General features: G+C 37.8%; 1 protein-coding gene across 6 annotated transcripts in view; it reads left to right on the top strand.

Moving 5' to 3' along the window:
* Ssh (Protein phosphatase Slingshot) overlaps window positions 1-19,982 on the top strand; it is a 113,769-nt gene that overhangs the window by 80,221 nt on the left and 13,566 nt on the right. For 4 of the 6 annotated variants that reach the window (XM_071772679.1, XM_071772678.1, XM_071772677.1 and 1 more), the window contains one exon: window positions 4,540-4,605. In XM_071772679.1, coding sequence (XP_071628780.1) covers window positions 4,540-4,605 — 66 coding nt within the window. Of the gene's footprint in view, window positions 1-4,539; window positions 4,606-6,505; window positions 6,736-18,720; window positions 19,166-19,982 lie in introns of those variants that run through there. The other 2 variants (XM_071772682.1, XM_071772683.1) reach the window with 2 other exon arrangements.

Below are 19,982 nucleotides of genomic sequence, written 5' to 3'. Positions count from 1 at the left end.
GTACCAAGGTTACGACGGAAGGTCGCGACATAACTTGTGAAATCGAGACGCGAAGTCAAGCCGTAAGGTTCAGCATAGTTGTGCCTGCCTACCGCAATGCAGTATAGTGTGGATTATATGTTGTCGGGAAAGAAACTTATTACTGAAGATGATACGATATCGAAAAGCACAACACTGATGTAAAACTTAGCGTTAATTAAAATCATTAGTCAAGAAGCAAAAAAAAGTGTTAGCAGAATTTCCTCGCAGATTGCAGCATTTAATATCTTGCTTTAATACTTATTGTTATAACGCTTTGATACTTATTGTTAGAAGCCTTTCAAAAAGAAAATTATTTTGAAAGCAATTTTTCCTAAACTTTTAATTAAATATAAATTTAGAGTCCTTTGATGAGGCACAGTGTGCCTCAGATTATTGTGCAGGATATAATTTTAATGTCTACAGACAAGCTTGATTTAATTTGCTTGACTCGATTATATACATATAATTGTATAATTTTCATCTGATGATATTGTATCTTATTTTATTCTTACATATTCTTTAGATAATTACAAGTTCAGGAAATATTGCTCTTATAATAATTTTCTTTCTGAGAAAACTCAAAGTCAATCAAAAGTATGTACAAGACATCAACTCGCCAATCTGAAGAAATTGCAATAATGATTATTTTTATTATTTTTCTCTCTTTCCGATATAATTCGTCATCTGTAACTATCAATATAGCTTCTCTAATGCTTCTCTATGCAGTTCAGACAATTATAGTTTCTAAAATGATGGACGCGCGCGTAAAGTTCGGTACATTTTGGCACGTTAAAGAGTTAATAGCAAAATTATATGATTAACGACAGTGTTACAGCAACAAAATGATTGCGTTCGCGTCTGAACGACATTGACACGTGGCTTTTCGCGCGATTAGAGGGCACTCTGTCATTTTCCGTGGCCGTGGGCAAGAAGCTTATCCACGCGAGAGCACATTGACTGGGCGACGCGCGCGACGTTCGTGTTCGGTCGGTCGAGCAATTGTCGCGAAATTAGCGATAAAGGGACGGTGGGACGGATGGACAACTCGATGCGTGGCGAAGGGAAAAGGAGAAAGAAAAGGACCGGGAAAAGAAAATGAGCGCGAACGCCGGTCAGCTCGCGTTCCTACGATGTCGATGACCCTCGGGGCGCGGACGGTCGTCTCTCTTCTTCATCTTCCTCTTCTCCTCCTCCTTTCCTCTCTCTCTCTCTCTCTCTCTCTCTCTCTCTCTCTTTCTCGTTTCGATGCGGCTGTCGCGAACTCGCGAGAGAGTCAGAGTCCCTCCGCGCGTTACAGTCGCAACACGTCATTCGCTTTCTCGATCGGTCGATTTGAAACACTATTGCAGCCGCGGTTGCAGCAACAGTCTGGCTTACTTAGCCTCGAGTTGGCGACCTCTCTCACTGTCTCTTTCCGGATAGATTATAGTCTTAACTATATTACTTAACACGTAATGCAACAAGAGAATTTATTTGACACGTTCAATGCCGTAACGGTTACGTTTCATCGGCCTTATGATATCGACGTGTCTTATTGATACACATGTAAAGTGCGACCGACTGATTACACGCGCCAGATAGCAAATTAAAGGAACTAACGAACGTTGCGAAAGATTGAGTTCATTCTCTGTAACGCAGATATTTGCAAGCTTTTACGTGGCATGTAAAGCCAGAGTAGTAGCTTAGGTCACCGCGATTGGTATTGTGCATTAAACAAATTAAATTATCTTCTAAAAATTTGCTCGCGTATATAATATAAAAGAGCTGACTGTTTCTTCTTCGCTTTTATTTTCTAACATGAAATGCATGGATAGCCTTATTCATATACACTGTTAAATATTAAAGGAATAAGTTAAACCATTAATACTTTGAGTTAAATAACATTTTGTTATTTTTAACTACCATGTGTGCCAAAATTGATAGTTCTAGCACAAAACAATATTATTTCAACTCCATTGATTTAGCTAAATTAACATTGTTTTAATTAAATTAACAACATATTGAGAAGAAGAAGTGGTAATATATATAGGAATGATTAAAAATGTCCCAAATTGAATATAATTTGATACTATGAATTTAACAGTGTAGTTCCAATATTTCCCAAGGCTTTATTTTTACTTCTAAGTTTTGATATTTTACGCGGTATTCGAGTAAATCTTTTCCTATAAGTTTATAATTTGAAAATTCCGAGAGTTGCGGCGTTATTACTAAAACATTACGAAAGGTAGAATATGACGCTGCGTGATGTGTATTGAGATCCGATAATATAACAAACTCGAGGAAGTTCTTCTCCGTTCAACTGCATTGCGCGCGGTTCGCAAATTTCTCGTACGCCGATGCGCGTATCTCGAAGAAGCGAGAAGGGCCAGCTATAAAATTCGTTCGTGGAATGTGCATAGAGGGTAACTGTAATCGGCGAGAGAGGCGAATTACGATCCGAAAGCAGAGGAAGGAGGGCGTCCGCTTTACGATCCGGACGATAACGGTGCGAGAGCCGGGTAATTTCGCGGCCGGAGGGAGGCGGAGGAAGAAGGAAATTGCATTTTTTCCGTCCGTTTTTATATTTCTTCGAGGGTAAGAGATCTCTGCGCGCGAATTCTCGATGTTATTACATGCAACACGCCTAAATTCCGAGCCGCGAGGCACCTTTGCGTAACCGATTCGCGATTGCGTTTGGTGAATCGCTCGCGGCGATGCTCGACAATGTTTTTTTCTTTATTCGTTCGTCCACGTAACTGCAACCTGTCCTGTCACGAGTATCTCGGTTGCGTAAGGCGCGAATTTTGATATCACGTCTTATTGCGCGGCTGTATGTTTACGCGTAATTGTCTTCGTCGTAGCTGTCATGAATTTTAAGAATGATATTTATCTGCCATGAGAAAATAACATTAACCGATTTGTTAGGTTGGATGATTCATATGTCGCTACAAAAAAAGTGAAATTTTTGCGAATTAATTTTTATTACTTTAATTACATTGTCGTAGTTCTCGTGCCCTCGAAAATAGGTGTAAAATAAGCTTCTTGCTCTTGTTTGAAAGCCCATTAATTTTTTACCGCCTGAGAATAAAAAATTATTGATATATGTTGACGATGTGTGTATGAATCACAGTGCGTTAATTAAATCTGATTTCGCTTCTAATATTTGCGGATGAGGGGAAAGCGATATGCCTCGAATAGCACGGCCGTGCCACGTATGTGTAACGAAGTTTGACGTGAGTACCGTTTTTTTCTGGAAAAGACGATCGCGGAATCGACAACGATTTCCCGGAAATTTAACTGGCACGTATTACGGCAATGATTCGCGATTCGCGATACTCGCGCGGCGCGATTTCCTTTACATAATGCGTAATTAATGGAAGTGCGGTGAACGCGCGCCCCTTCTCGTGTCGTAATCGCGAGAATTGTATTACCGTTGCAGTTTTGAAGCACCGTCCGTCGTTTCGCTCGCCAGCATAATGACGATCGCCCGGTTCAAATAACAAAATCGCGAGTTTTATCATTTATCCCGTTAGGTCTATAGTCTATAATCATGCAGCATCGAATCAAACTATTTTTTGATATCACAAGACAGAATATTAATTCTCCGATGAAGAGTGGATAAAAGTAAAATTGGAGTTAATAAAGAAGTAACTTCGATAAGCTCGGTTTTGTATATATATTGAAGTTTTTGTAGAAACACTCCAATGAAAGTGCGTATGATACCCGAATCATTCTTTATTACTGACAATTTAGCATTTAAATAGTAAAAAGAATTACGAAGATAACCGTTTGTTGTAAAGATAATAATCGAAAGTGTTAAAGAAATAACTATGAAATTTCCTGTGGAACTGGAATAAATAAGATATTATCTTATAACTTATATGTTTCTACGATTTTAGCCAATTTACATAATATGTGCAATACGTATAATTTTGAAAAAAATAAAATAAAAAATAGATTAATATTTTGAACCGTTTACTTTGATGAAAACGTTCTCCATATCTTTCGCACAAGGAAAAAAGAATGCATTTATAACGTATCAAAACTTTATTTGAGATAGTTAATATATATTCTAGAAATTGTCAGAGATGAAAGAGCGGATTGAGAAATTAAGTTTCAAATGTGTATGTTTAGAAGTTTCAATACTTTACCTTTTCCAGGATAGGAATGAAAGAATGTCTTTGTAATAATTTTGCCACAATGAATTTAAAATTCAATATTTTACTAAAGATATGCGTATAACTATGTCTCATGCTTTAAAATCCTTTGAATTGTCATTATTGTTGCCCGAAGGCATAAATATTAAAGCTATTATATGATTCTATTTTTCTGCGATACTTTACATTCTATTATTCACAAAGATAATCAAGATCATAAGATGATTCACGCAGTAAAAGCGTCTTAAAACAGAGTATTACCTTTTATCACGGATAAGATAATTTTTTAGTAAAAAAAAGTACTAAGGATAACGTTATCCGATTCATCATGGTTCCTAAAGGTCATCGCGATCTCACTTCCGGATTTTTTTTTATCTTTCAGGGGTTTCAAGGTCAGCGTTTGCGGCCGTCAACACATCTTCAAGCCAGTGTCCGTTCAAGCCATGTGGTAAGTCTGTAATCTCTGATAAACGAAACTGGTTTCGCAGCGACGTAAGAATGGAGCAAAAAAAAATAGCGGCTCTCAAACGTTTTTTATGCTTTGCGTAACGGCTGTTTAATACGTGTCAGAGTGCGTTTTTAATGTTAAGTCGGCCTCTGCGCGAAGTTATTGACGTAAGGAACAACGGTAATTTTCTAGAGCACATATATTATCAGAAGTTTTAATTTATTTTTTTGTCCATCCTAATAAAATAACTCGCATTGCTTCACAAGTTAAGTTATTATTTCTCTGTAAGTATTTTCAGAAGAGAGAATAATCAATGAAAGAGTTTCAAATGTGAAATACATACTCAGGCAATTATTAGATATAAGAAAACGTACGGTGTTACTGCTCCTTCTTCTAAATTATTGTTAACATTTTTGTGTGAGGATTTAAATAGCATGAAACCGCACAGGAAATCGCGATACGCAATCAGTTCTTGCGGTATTTCGTCGGTTTTCCGTCGATATCTCGTCGGCCACGCTAGACAAGCTGTGCGATTGGAAAAGAAGGGTCATTGTCATAGGCTTAACAACCGTAGCTAATAGATAATGCCGGTATAATTATATGATGGATGACTCGAGACGCGACTGTCGTTTGCGGAAGATGCGTCGAACGAAGGCAAGGAGACTCCAGACACACGTGGAGCAGCGAGACTCTTCATGGAATTATCCTCACGCGATTGAAATATTTATCGTGAAACAATAGCTGCGTTCCGGTATTCACTGCCAATACTGAAAATCTATAGCGTACGTGATGTAAACTATAAGATTTTCAATACCGACAGTGAATATTGGAACTTGGAACGCGGCCTAAATAGGTAGAATAGTTAAACAAAGAAAAATTGATAGACCCCAAAATTAGTCGATGAACTCACCGTTAAGAAGACAACAATCTTTCTTGAGCACTCTACGTATGTCCGTGTTCTCAGAAAAAAAATTTAGTTGAGCAAGGTTTCATATAAAGCAAACGTTTCACGAGAATAAATTGTCTGTGGTGACGTACAGACTATGATTGATCTTTCAAATGCATCTGGTCCGATGCACGCGCGCGCGTGTTTTTTTATCTCATGATTTGACAAGCGTGTGACTCATGCGACACGAGGCACTGCGTTGGAATGGATTCTGGGTACAGTAAAATTTCAGTCAATGTCGCGTTAAATCGTCGAGCTATCTGAAATTTGTGTTGCTCGTACCGGCATTTTCGTAACGTATATATACGTTTACACGCGCGATAAAATGTCAAATACAGGCAATTCAGTGCGGCGAAATCTCGAATGATTCGGGGGTGGGATGACGAAGATGTTATCGATGCGGAAGAGGCTGGACCAGCGCGCGAAAAGAAAAAATCAGGCGTGGGCCGTGGCTTAATTGGTCGACATCACAATTGCCCTGTGTGCGACCGGGCAGGCAGCAGGAACTTTCTTGGGCCGCCCAACCTCTTCCGGTGCTATATTTTTTCAGCGCGAGCGAAAACTGCCGTCTCCTCCCACACAAATCAATTGTATGCTTGCGCTCTCTCCTTGCAACGTTGTTTGATCAATCAATGGAACGGGAAATTGTTCCGTGAAATTAGTTTAATTAAAAATTACATTCAATTTTTTCAAGAGTTACTTAAGTTTTGAAGATTACCAGTTATCGAATATTTTGAAATAGATAATTATTTCTAATGCATTGTCGTTTTACTTTTTATAATTAGTTAATATATGCATATCAGAATCAAATACATGGGCCAACGATGATCGGAGTAGGCGTCATCTCCTTATTCGTCTTATTCGCGTGACCTACGACTTCGGATTTGTTATTTCTGGCACTGCCGTGTATGCTTGGACGGTGTGTCTGGATTATAAATAGTCTTGCCTCCAATCCCGCCACGTGCATTAGCGTTAGTAGCCCGCGGCGATTTTTGCAAAAGTGCGATTGGTTCGGCGCGCGTAGGCGCAAACACCTTTGATGTCTACCGCAGTGTGAGTTTTCGTGGGTGTACTAATAGATTAATTCGTTAATTGATTTACATATACGTATTTGAAGCTATGGGCTACGATACTCGCGCAGCAGCAACGGCAACGGACTCAAACGGATTCTCGAAACAGAAGAGGTATAGAATGAAGAGCGCGGTATTATCGATGCTGAAAAGAATATACTTTATTATTAATGTAAATATAAAAATTGGTTCTCTTGTTTTTAATTATCTTTATCTTTAAAAAAAGGTTACACATATTTTGTTAAAGTAAAAGTGTCCCTTCAATATAACAATTAATTATGAGTTATAACACTTGAAAATTTAATAATTAATACTAAAATAATATCTATAATATATTTAATCGTATTAATTGTATTACGTTTTAATTATATTATTAGCTAATTTCGAGCAGAAAGTGTGAAAGCTATAGCACTCTTCTTTTAGCACTTCGCGAGTTTAAATAAAGGTATTAGTCAGATCAATTCTTGCAATGAAAACGGTAGTATCACTGCACAATTGTTGCATTCAAGTCGATTACTGCGCGAGATGCGACGCGTCGAAATGCGTCCTGCATCACGGACGAATGTCGCGACGTCGAGAGCTCGGCTTCCGTCGACGACGACGACGACGACGACGACGTCGGGACGTCTCTCGTCGTCGTCATCCTATTTTTGGAGAAGCCCCGTTGGTCTCGACCATCACACACCGTGGTGGGGTTGGTTGTACGGCCGTGGACCACCGCCCGCGCCATTTATGGGCGCGTCGCGACGCATGGTCACTTTGCCGAATTTTACCACGTGGTCGAACGGCACACAAGCAAATCCCCCTTAAGATCACGCCGTTTCCGCGTGCGTGCATGCGTGCTTTTCGCACGAAACGTACACAACCGAGAAATAATGATAGCATTAAATTTTTGATGAGAATTTTATTATCAAGTCATTTGAATTGCTGAAGAGCTGGTAATAGTAGCTAGTAGCTATCGCTGTATTGCAAAATAAATGATAAATGTACAAGAAACAATCACATAATTTATCCACATTACAGTAAATTTTTTATTGTGCATTAGATGAAAAAATATTGAAATATTATAATAATTAATATTATTATAATATCAGAAATTTATTTGCGGATAATATACCTACAAATTACACAAGTACATATAATATACATATTATAGCAATTGCAATAAAAAATGAAAATGTAAATCCATTGTGACATTGGTATTATTTCATTTATGCTAATTTAATTGATTCTGCCCTACATATACATGAATAAATGGAACGTGATAGACAATATAACGAAATGCATTAATTATAAGAATCAGATTTTACATTTGATTCCCATCTTATTACCAATATGATTATGATAATACTATTACAAGTAGACATTCATTGTTCTATTATTTTCCACTAGCTTTGTGTTCCCTTAGAAAATATCGTGAGGATATTTTTCTCGTGTATGGCAAAATATTTAAGGGCTATCACAAAAGTTTATCTCCTGTTTGCTCATTTTGGATGGTCTATTTTTCTATAAATGTGACCCACATATATGTAATTGCGACTGAATGTGTATCTACTTCGTTTCGACTTCAAATGTTTCTCGTTTTGAAGAGACGGGGACACCTCTCCGATTTTGAAACTCGCCGCGCAGTGTCAAGCGTGAAATATTGGACGTACTTGGTTCGACGGTCTCGTTATTTTCTTTGCAAGCTGACGTGAATACGGCATAAAGGCGCAGAGAAACGCTGTTTATTTATTAATGTTTATCTGCCCCGCGTTATTTTTCGACCCATTGTTACGCGATATAATTCTCGAGGAGTTCGTTTCCTGGCAGTATGATTGGACGTGAATGTCCCAGTCGGTTGAGACATTATCAGTCTAGATTCCTGTCGATGTTGTGTGTTGTCGATCTCTTTTTATACGATAGGTACCTTGACACAGAATTTCCGAACTGCCGGTCGTCGCGGCGGATTATGATCATCTAGCTAAGTGTACCAGCTGGTACCTGATACGGGTTATTAGCTAGTATGTATTCGGTAGAAGTTTCTTTTATTTGCAGCACTTAATGAACCGCTGAACTAATTAACGCACCGTTTTGGAAAGTGTTTTATGTAAACGTGAAAGATCGTAAATCTATAATTTGAATCTTAAACTCTTAACAAAGAAAGAAAAATTAAAAAGAGAGATGCGTGAATATAACAATGTTCATAAATAAATTTTACAATGTTAGAGAAGTCCACATTTAAATTTTTTCTTGTGTAAAATGTAGAAAAGACTAAGATAAATTTCAAGTTATATTAGCAGTAAAGAAATAAATTTTAGTGTGCTAGAAATATGCTCAAACTCATAACAACGAAAATTTTGAAACAGTTCTTTGCTTTAAAAAATTATGTATTTAAATTTTTAAATGCAAATGTACACGCATATGTGGACATGCTACATACATATATTTAATAGGTCTGCTGACTGAATCATTATGCGTATCCTACTCTAGATTCAACTGACGACAGTCCGCGATCTGGTTTTTGTCGTGTGGTCGATGCAAAACGTGTCAGGTCGACTGGTTTCCAGGCCGTAGTGACGGGTTCAGGCGTGGTGAATGTCCAGCGATGAGTGTTCTCCGTTCCCAATCGCGCAGATATAACTTTCCGCGTAGAGGCTCCTCTAACGATCGACTCCAATTAGCGCAAAGATTTGATTGAGCGTGAATGGCGAATGTGCTGGCTCTTTTACGCGTCGGAGGGTACTGTTAGCCAGTGTGGTGGCGGTGTTAAAAGGTGATAAAAGGCCAAAACAAAGGCGCGGTAGGCTCGTCTTTCTCTCACAGCCGCGATGGACAGGAAGCCGCGTCGCGAGATCATCGGGAATCAATGAACTTTAAGCGGACAGCCCGGTCGGAACCGGTTCCCGGACGGATGACGAAGACGAGAACTCGAAATGACACCTCGTTCTATGATGAGGTTGCCGACACTCGTACAGCATTCTCGTCATGGATGTGATCGTGTCGATAGCGCGAGCGGTCACGTCACGATGATCCCGCATCTCTCACGCCTCGAGAGATCTACTTAAAAACTGGACTATCTATTGGTTCAACACGTAATTTATTGCATTATAATGCATATTAATTATTATATTAAAAATTATAATTTTCAATATAATTAAAATAATATAAAGATAATTTTTACTGAATTAAGAGAAATTAGTATTTAGAGAAATGTCCTATTATATGTAATTAAATATAATTTCATAAAAGCAATTCAAATTGTAGCTCGAATTTTTATAGATATATGCAGCTGATATCAAATTTTATCTTTTTTGAATAAAAATTTAGTTTTAGATAATATTTAATACGTTGAAAGTACACCACATATTTGAAATCTTGTTCTTTGTATGAAAAACTTACATCGTAGAACGAACTAATATTATTTATTGCATAATCCTGATGACATTTTTTTACGATAATTACATATGCTGTGTATAATATATACTTTTTTTTTACATATTAAGCGTTATCAAAAAGAAAAGAAGTAGCTGATTCCTGTTAATTTGAAAATGTAACAAATAAGTATATTTAATCCTGTATCTTGATACGGAATTATTAGAAATTGCATGAATGAGCAGATTTAACGCGACTTTTAAGTATTTAAATCGTAAACTCTCGTATAGAAACCGAGTCGCAAGTTACAGCCCTTATCGTCGTGCAATGTTGACACGCATGAGTGGTATCTCGCGAATGCATTTCCTCATACGATCGTCGATCTAAGAGACACCGATAAGAGATGCTGTCATTTATCGACGAGATCAACCGGTCGACGGCCTGCCCGACTTTGCCCCCCGCACCTCGTTTTATATTTTCGCACGGAGGTTGTCGACTCTGATTCGCGTTTTCACTTTTTGTCAGAGAAACCTCGGGCACCGATTTCAGCGTAAAGTCGCTTTCACGTCGTCCGATAGCGACGCGATTTATCGTTGCCGAAGGCGTCACTATACGATAACCGTCGCGTTTTGAATATGTGAGACTAAAAAGATACTGTTTCGTTCAAGCATTGTGTTTTCCGGTATTCCAAAAATAAAGAGCTTAAAATGATTCACTCGAGATTGAAAAGAGACTACCATAGAATTTTTCACGAAATTAAATAACGAGATATTTTTATTGTTACACAGTGATGTTTTTTAAATATATAATATTTGTAAATCATCGATATAAAATATATAACTAATTTATTTTACAAAAATTCCGACAGTTTTTTTTCTCTTGCCGCTTTCGTATACGATTTGAAGTAACGCTCGGCGGATTAATCGAATAGATCTCGTTACCGCACTCGTTGCTGCTCGCATTTCAGTTGCAGACCGCGTATTCGTATCATGCGCGTTCGCACGCATGTTTGCAGGGCACACGCTTTACAAAGCCGTGATATGGTGTTTAATGGAATTCGTCTGTCGTGCGCACAGGCGGACGAGCGATAACTTGATTCTCCCGTCCGTGCCAGTTGACGGCCGTGTTCCCCAGATAATGGAGGCGGCACTCGAGTTCCCATGTTATCTCGTCATCAAACCTTACACCTCCCTCGGTTTCATTACTGCACATCGACATCTAGATTTCTGGAATACGACAAAAGTAGAATAGCAGGTGTTACTTTTATTTCAGAAGAAGCTACAAAGAGACAGCGTCAGGCTTCAGGCTATCGATATCTCAGCATCTTAAAAATTGTCCAGTTTTAAACGAGAACTCTGCTCCTTCACATGTTAATTTGCGAATGTATATCAGTTCTATTCCTATCTACCTCACGTCTGTCGTCGACGCGAGATAGCTTTCGAAGCGACTATCATCACGAACTTCCGTCATCTTTCCAAGTCTCGGCTCCGTCTATTGTGTCGCTGCATGCTTTGTTTTCTCTGCCGTATCGTGTTCCCTTCGAAGGGGCGCGTGCTGAGGGTTAGGGGGAATAACTTTCGGAACTGATAAAACTGAATGGATGCGCGATACGCGTAACTTGGTTGCGTCTCTTTCGTTGCATAACCGGCGTGATAATGCTTTGATATCGACGACATAATGATGAGAACCGCAATCGATTGTATTAACGTCTCCATATGTAACACCCATTGTTCTTTTCTACCATTACTTAATCATTTTCTACTTCAATATATTTCGTCTTTTTATATACTGTTTATTATATAAAAGAGAAGATATTTATAATATTATAAAATAACTATTAAAACAAGCTGCCTGAGATTTAGTTATGTAGGATTATTAGAGAAATTAACTTGAAAAAGTTCATTTTAAAAAGAATTGGATAGGATAAATGTTTTACGAAGATCGCAAAATTAATGAGAAAATGGCTGTGATGTTAATTCCAATTGATTTATGATATATCACTGTTTTGTTTGGTTTCCATTAAGAGATTTTATTAAGTTAATTTATAAGTTGCTGTCACTCTCTGCGATAACATGTTTTTGCGAGAGTAATTTGTCCTTATAGTTTTATAAGCCGGCTTATCTTTTTCGGTTATCCGTTGACTCATTCTAAATGTTGAAAGACAAGGCGGCGACAAAGAGTCACTCAACAAGATTGGTTCCGGTTGGAAAGCTGACCGTTATTCCATTATACTGGTAGTCTTTGCCCGAAGGTAGAGAGATGTCACCGTACATCCTCCGCTAAGTACGGTCGCTAGAAGTCGATCTAGCTCGGGAAAGCTTAGCCGCGAGCAGTCTTGTACTACGCTTCTTGTTTTAGCGGCTTTTTAAAACCCGTTTTAAACCGTTCGTTCGACCCGATATCAGGGGAAATCGATAAACCATTTACTGATAATTGCTCTAATGAACGTATAATACGAACGAAGTGTACTTTTTATTTTCAGAATACCGTAACATTATACACTGTTAAATATTAAAGATTGAAATTTAAATCAGTACCTTGGGTTAAATAAAATTTTGTTACTTTTAACTACCATGTGTCGAAATTTATTATTTTAACACAAAACAGTATTATTTTAACTCTATTGGTTTAGTTAAATTAACATTGTTTTATTCAAATTAATGACATATTGAGTAGGAGTAGTGGCGACCTATGGTTAAAAATAACCTAAGAATGGTTAAAAATTACTCAAATTGAGTATAACATATAATTTAACACTATAAATTTAACAGTGTATATTCGCACTAATTGTAATCAAGCTTCAAGAAAGAATAGGACACAAAGCGAACTTTTTATTCTTAATTTTTCTCTTGTACGTACTCATGTAAATTACTGCCAAAAATTCCCTTCCTTTTGGCTGCATCTCGGCGCTCTGCAAATTGAAAGAGCGAAATATCATGAGGAATTCTGGTGGAATTGCAAGTCCTAATGGATTTAACGCGCGTTGTCGGTCTTGACTCGCGGTCGGCAGAATAGTCGCGACTCGATACGCAGCGGCTGGTCGATGGAAACCAAAAGTACAACGCGCGACTCGCCATTTAATTGTTCTTCACGGTTCGGTGCGTAGGATCCGGTAGGAGACTGCATGCGGAGCATCGACATGCACGGGTGTCGGTGAGATCCCTATCGGCGACCGGCCGGTGCGCGCGGTGGTTAACGCCTTAACCAGGTATCCGTTGATGTCACCGCGGTTGTTCTCGCCGCGCTCCCGTATACACGTCGTGCAGCATAATCGTTTCCATTCCTTTCACTGTTGTCGCCGCCACCTGGAGAACAGGTTGGGCAGACGCGACGGAATATTTTTGCACGGGCAAAATCGAGAAAAACGATCGCGACAAATACGTTCGAATCGATTAAATTATAAGTTGCTGAATTAATTTTTCGCGAGTCATGGACACACCTAACCAGCAGCTTGATATAGAATCGTAAAATAAATTACAGTAAAAAAAATGTTATGTTCCTCAGTGTCATTTCTTCTATAGCGATAATTTCTAGGAGAACTTAAATGCAGTTATTTGTTGCTGTAAATTAATTGATCTTCGTGAATTAGGTGTTGGGAATACATAAATTGACTTTGTTTCTCTGTCAATTTTAATTACTGAGATATTTAATGTCGAAAATTAATAAAATGCAACGAAAAGTAATATCCGCGATGAGCATAATTTAATTTTTAGTAGGAAATAATTTAATTGAAAATAAACTCGAAAAATATTGTATATGATAATATATTAATCAGAATAATAAACTTAAGCATAGAGAAAAATATCCGTCAACCAAGAAAAATCTTTTGATTTGTTTTGGATTTTGAATTTATATATATATTAGTTTTCTATAGATTTAAAATCCAAGCGAACAGAAACACAAGATCAGTTTTCTGTGTCTACGAAAAAATGAGAAAGAAAATTACATATTACAGTATATCGATACTTGTGAAATAAATTATTATTTTAGATCTTAGCTTTTTTATTATCGTGCACTTCGAACGCTTGCAACAATGAAAAATGCCATGAAGAAGTTGCAACGGCTAATTAACTTTCCCGGGCAAAGGATAATTGAGAGGTCGATAAGAGTGAGATACAAGTTACTGCCGATATCCAGATACATATCGTTTAAGTACAGTTATCGCGATTAAGAATGTAATTAAACGTATCACGATGAAATCGGTGCGCGAATATCAAGAGTAAAAATGCAAATGTGCGAGGCATTCAAATAGCTCCTCGATTTCTACATAATTATTATTTGGCTCTTATTACAAAGTTATTAAAACTATGCGCATTAAGCGTTTTTGATATGGAAGCACGTAAGTATACACACGTATACATATAAATATATAAAATATATGTAAACGTTTCTATCAAAAATGGACGCTTGATACGCCTGGTTTTAAGATATATATATATATATATATATATATATATATATATGAGAGAACGTGTTGGGAATGTGTGCATTCAGGTCGAAGTTATTATCAAGGCGTGTTCAGGATCGTGCGTGCTCAGAATCGTTCAAAATGTTCTCCGAGAATTGGAGTACCTACGGCAAATGTTTGTAACATTCATAACAGTGTAAAGAATCTTTCTTGGTTGAAAGACGAAAACTCGCCGTTTTTGTTTTATTAATAATAAGTAATAATTTTCTTCAACCATTCACTCATTTTACTAAATTGCAAGGTCTTTCTTCCTTATTATATGAATATTTTTTATCTGAAAGACAAAGGATAAGTTATATGATATGTATTATTTATTTCTCATTACAGATTCTAAAAAATGTGCCACTGAGACTATCAAATATTTTTCTCAAAGTATCTTTTTATTATCTTATTGTATTTAGTATCTTGTTATTATTTTAGGTTATCGACTCTTCAATCATAACTTATAAATTATCTTGGCTCATCAATAAAATGAGCAAAACTACTTTTCAACACCGTTTATTTAGTGTTGCAGCTATCGTTGCCTATTGATGATCCCGATCGCCGACTCGCTTTCCAATTTCTGCCGCGCGATCCGGCTCGCAGACCGGATCGGTATATATTCCTCAAGTGCGGAGCGCCTTATTTGCGCGGGACAATCGCGGTCGATCGCGGTCTCGCTTCCACAACAAAATGTCTACGGCTATCCGGCATCGTAAATAGCGCAAGCCGACAATACCGAAATGGATTCGCCGTTGCCGTCGCCGACAGCTTTCGCGATAGCCCCGTAGATCTCGAGCGTGGAGGACCCCACATGCTGATTTCCGCGACTATTGTTCCACTTTTGCGCGCCGGCCGTAAAGATCCATCGCGCGGGGGCCATCCCGGCCGCAAAATAGGAATAATGAGCCTGTATAACAGAAGCCGAGCGAATAACCATTCTCTCTTTACGACACCTCGCGATGCACTTTCTTCATTCCCCGCGGATGCAGATAATGCCGTTCTCAAACCGCTTTACGACGCAATCACGTTCGGGAGGACTGACTTTTAGTCGTCGTTCGAACGATATTGACGTTCGTTCGTGTACTTCTTGTACACACGACTCGATGGAACTGCGATTTCTTTATGCGTTCCCTAATCGACTCTCAGCTTTCTCTCTACGGAAATATCTGTGCATGATGGTTTCTGACTTACAAACGGTTGGAAACGGCTGGTCCTTAAAGAATTGTGAACCTTTCAAATGTGGGAGTAATCTTCACGCATCTGTTTAAGAATGATTTCGACGAGTTTCTTGTCGCGAATTCAACCAAAGCGACTTACAGAGAAGTGTGCAAGATCCGTCCTGTTCCGTTTAGATATACGATAGTACGCTACGGTAGAGTGCCTGTCCGATGATGTTGGCTTTATTTATAATTACTTAACACGCGACGCGTCATACTTTTCTAGAATCGATATTCAGCAATAAACTCTTCCGTTACCTATTGTTATCTGAGTCGCGCGATGCGACTCGCAGAGTGTCTCATTAATCAGCAACGTCAGATACGGTTTGGCAAGCGAGTGCTTCTCGTGCTAAACGAGTTTAACATACAGGCGAACGTGATAAATCGTCTTCTCCTTGGCATCGGTCTCTATCCTAGGCCACGGTAAAATTCCAAGGGAATCAATCATTATCGCGATATTAAGTCAGCTATATTCCGCTTAAAGCGCGCAATTTATCTTCGCGTGCAGGCACTGCGAAGTGCGTAAAGCAAGATTCTTCCTTAACGCTTCCCAACACGCGCATTTAAGGAGCGCATTTTATATGCCGTAGGTAAAGAGTTCATCGAAAGCGCGATCAAGAATGAACTTCTTGCGCTTTCTTAACGTCATTACGCAACTTATCACTTAGGATGGAATATCATCTGGCTCTCGCTATATCGAAACAGCTCTCACTAGACTTATTACTGGAAACATTATTTTCAGTGAGAGCTAGTTCGACGTAGTGAGATGAAGAAATATCTAATATATTTTTTTAACGATTGTTTAATTTTTATTTCTATTAGTTTACATGTTTACATGTTTATAAATAAGCTTTTACTTTATTTTTTGATGTTACTATTATTTTTTATGGAAATTAACGAAAGAAGGTCAAGTCCTCTTTTACAAAAATATATCTTTTTAAAACTCACAATTAATATTTATAAGAAATGATTTGCACAAAGCAAGATACTTTTTATCGATTGATTTATTTTCATCATGTTTCAATCGTAAATTGCATTAAGTTCTTCAAAGTGAAGTACCCCGTTTGTAGCGATCTGTACTTCGTTTGTAAAGAGAATAAGTAGGAAAACTCTTTGTATCCTGCTCGCAACGGTTCTAAATAATTTATTGGCTGCCTTTGAGAACTGGTTGAACGCGGAGGGAAAAGTAGCAGGTGCATCCCGACTGCTTCGGCAAGGAGTTGCATCTGCGTTTCGCGATGGCGGGATAACCAGGCAGGTTCTTTCCATTGTTCCGTTCTCCAATGTCGCTCCCGTTGTATCATTTGACAACCAGCTCTCTTTTTTATTAAGATTTTATGTACTGTGTAGAAATTAAGTCTATTAAGATCTTGCGTCTGAAAATTGCTGGTGTCTTGCCTTTAATGTGTCAATGACAGTAAAGTTTTACAAAACAGAATCAAACCAGCTAATAAAATTAATGACATGCCATATAACAATCGGTAAAATGTCGAAGAAATATCTTAATTTTGCAATGTTTTTCAACTCGAAATTGAAAGTGATTATTTATAGTCACATATAAATTTATATGGATATTATAAATCCTTAAGGATTTAATGTTTTTATGTACCTTTTAACGCATATTTTTTACAAGTATGAGTATTTGAGTATTGAGTTCTTAAAACTAAATTTAACCACACATTTGCGCATAATTGCAAAATTATTAATTTAATTAGTCTATATGTTAAAGTATGCAAATAAAATTAATATAATTAGTATAAAAATGGCTTTATATATTTTTACGTTTAAATATTTATCAGGATTAAGAAAATTCTCGTTTCTGGTTAAGATGATAAGGCGGAATAAGACAGAAGTATTTGTTGATGAATGCGGTCGACCAAAGACAGCACGTTTTTGCGAGCGGATCCAGCCGGTTTTGTTCCAAATCGGAACGTGCGGCCTTGCAAATTCTCGAAAGGGGGGCTTATAGCACAGGGTGTCACATATTTGTACGAAAGAGACGAGACATGTCCGTTGAGTCCCCGTAGGGGCGATTCTATAGCCTTGACAAAAATAACTCAGGCAAGGTCAGTGCGAGAGGAAACACGCTGATGATATCCGATATTCTCTATATAACATTATTCCTGCGAAAATTGCAGGAAATATCTGTCGATTAAAGTGATGGATATAAAGTGATGGACAGATGGCTAAAAAATTTGATTAATTATCTGTTAATGTATATAAGTGCGGACTTTTATTTAAGAACTGTTTTTGAAATTCTCTCTTGCTCGAAAATGTGTATCGAATTCTACCAGGAAACAATTTTATTTCAAAATTTAAGATGAAAGAGACACAAATATTGTGTTTTCCAAATTTTCAAGTCGTTCGATTCCTCCAGTTTTTCAAGAAACTGATTCAAGCGATATTAGTTGAAAATAATAATAAATCGTTGATTTCGACACCGCCACTGTATTTTAAAAAGCTGCTGCGTATATTTGCAAAACCATTTTTGCACGACTGCAGAATATGAAGCGCACGTACATGTCTCTCGTACGCAATTAATATTCATCTCGTATAATTGACTGTATGTTACTCTGTGATTTTCGCGATGACAAGTTGCGGACAGGAGATGTAATGGTCTTTTTTGGCCCATAGCGTAACTAGATGAGCGTGCACCTCAGGCATTTCAATGATTAAGTGTCTCTTTCTCTTTTTTTCAAACTCTTCCACATGCTATGCCGTACCGAGATACGTGGATGCATATTTTTCCTTTATCCTTGAATGTGTCCGCGGTAAGGGTTTATTATTAGATAAAAGAATTATATTAAAAGCGATGAGCTCAGCAAACTGGCGTTAAATTTCGTCGATTTTATGCTCTCCGAGACTCACTCTTCTTAATTACGATTCTCCTAGTAGATCGTAATATGATTGAGTTCGGTCAGTTGAGTGTTAATCGATGCGTGTTGGCGATGACATCAGCTGGGATTCGGAGCCACTCGCCACGATCGGCCCGTAACAGCTCGTTTCACCAGGCGTTCCATTTATGTTCCGCCGATGACGCGACTCATTACAATTAACGATGTCATGCCTAGCGGCTTGTCAGTCCGTCTCCCGCTGTTGTTCTCGCCGGGTGGTCACGCAAAAGCTCTCTCGCGGCCTTAGGTCAGACGAGAACTCTCGATCATATTTCCGAGGAATGTGAAAAGTACCAATCTCGAATTCCGAATACGTATAGTAACAGTGCAATTTACATAACTGCAGACGTAAGATGTGTGTGCGTAAGGTATCTTGAAGGCAATATAAGTGGAGGGTATTGTTGCGAAGTATATAAGAAGAAGTATATTAATCACAGACGTGTAGTCTCTAGTGTGTAAACAGCAAGTATAAAGTAAATGCATTTTGACACGCCTCCGTTATTGTGAGATTCATCTCGACTGCTCATTAGAATGCGTCCGAAGTGTTAAAATGTGAATTGTGAATTTATCATCAAAGTGATTTCAAGTTATCATTTGCCTCTAATTTGGAATATCATATTTTAACACGGGTAATGAAACGTCAATTTATCTAATCCAGATCTTTATTGTACGATTCCCCAAGATACATATATTATCTCTTACGATTTGGAAGTTAAATATAAAATATCTTTTAATTAAATTATGTAACGATGCAAAAAATATCTGTATATTCGTGATAAACACAGGACTCTCCTTGAAAAATTCAGGTCGTTTATTTTCAGTACGTTAACCCATCGCTTTTATTGGTTCTCCTGCTCGATTCCGAAGATGGCTATTACGTAAATGTTTAATTATAGTATACCGAGGCTCCCGTCGATGATCATCGCTTGTTGCGTAAAACTTTTCTAGCCGTCTAATTGACGCGTAAAAGCTGCACACGCACTTCTTATACGAGTGGCAAGACTCTCTAGGATTTCCTACGCACCGCCAAGAAAACGGAAGCGGTCTTATCTAATCGTTGCCGAGTCGGGGCGGAAGTAAAACCGTTTCTTGCGTGATGTTTGTTATGCTTGAGAAAGTGGCGCGCATTCTCCAAACACTGATCGTCGCGAAAAAATTGCATTAAGCTTCTTGGCGAATCAATTAAATTCCAGACGCGGCCAAATAAAAATCTAATGACACATCTCGAGCAATATCTGCTTTTTTACACGCTTTAAATTGCATTATTTTTAAGGATTAACCACCAAAGATTATTAATAACACTGATTTCTTGGAATGTTGAATTATGAATGTAAAAGAAAGGAGGTTTATATGGACAAGTCTTACAATCGAAACCATTACAACAAAAAGATTTATTTTTGAGAAATATTGATTAAAAATTTTTATTTTGTTTGATGCACAGAATAG

The sequence above is a fragment of the Temnothorax longispinosus genome, chromosome 3 (assembly GCF_030848805.1).
Source record: "Temnothorax longispinosus isolate EJ_2023e chromosome 3, Tlon_JGU_v1, whole genome shotgun sequence".
Taxonomy (NCBI): Eukaryota; Metazoa; Arthropoda; class Insecta; order Hymenoptera; family Formicidae; genus Temnothorax; species Temnothorax longispinosus.
This window is presented reverse-complemented; position numbering and strand designations above follow the sequence as displayed.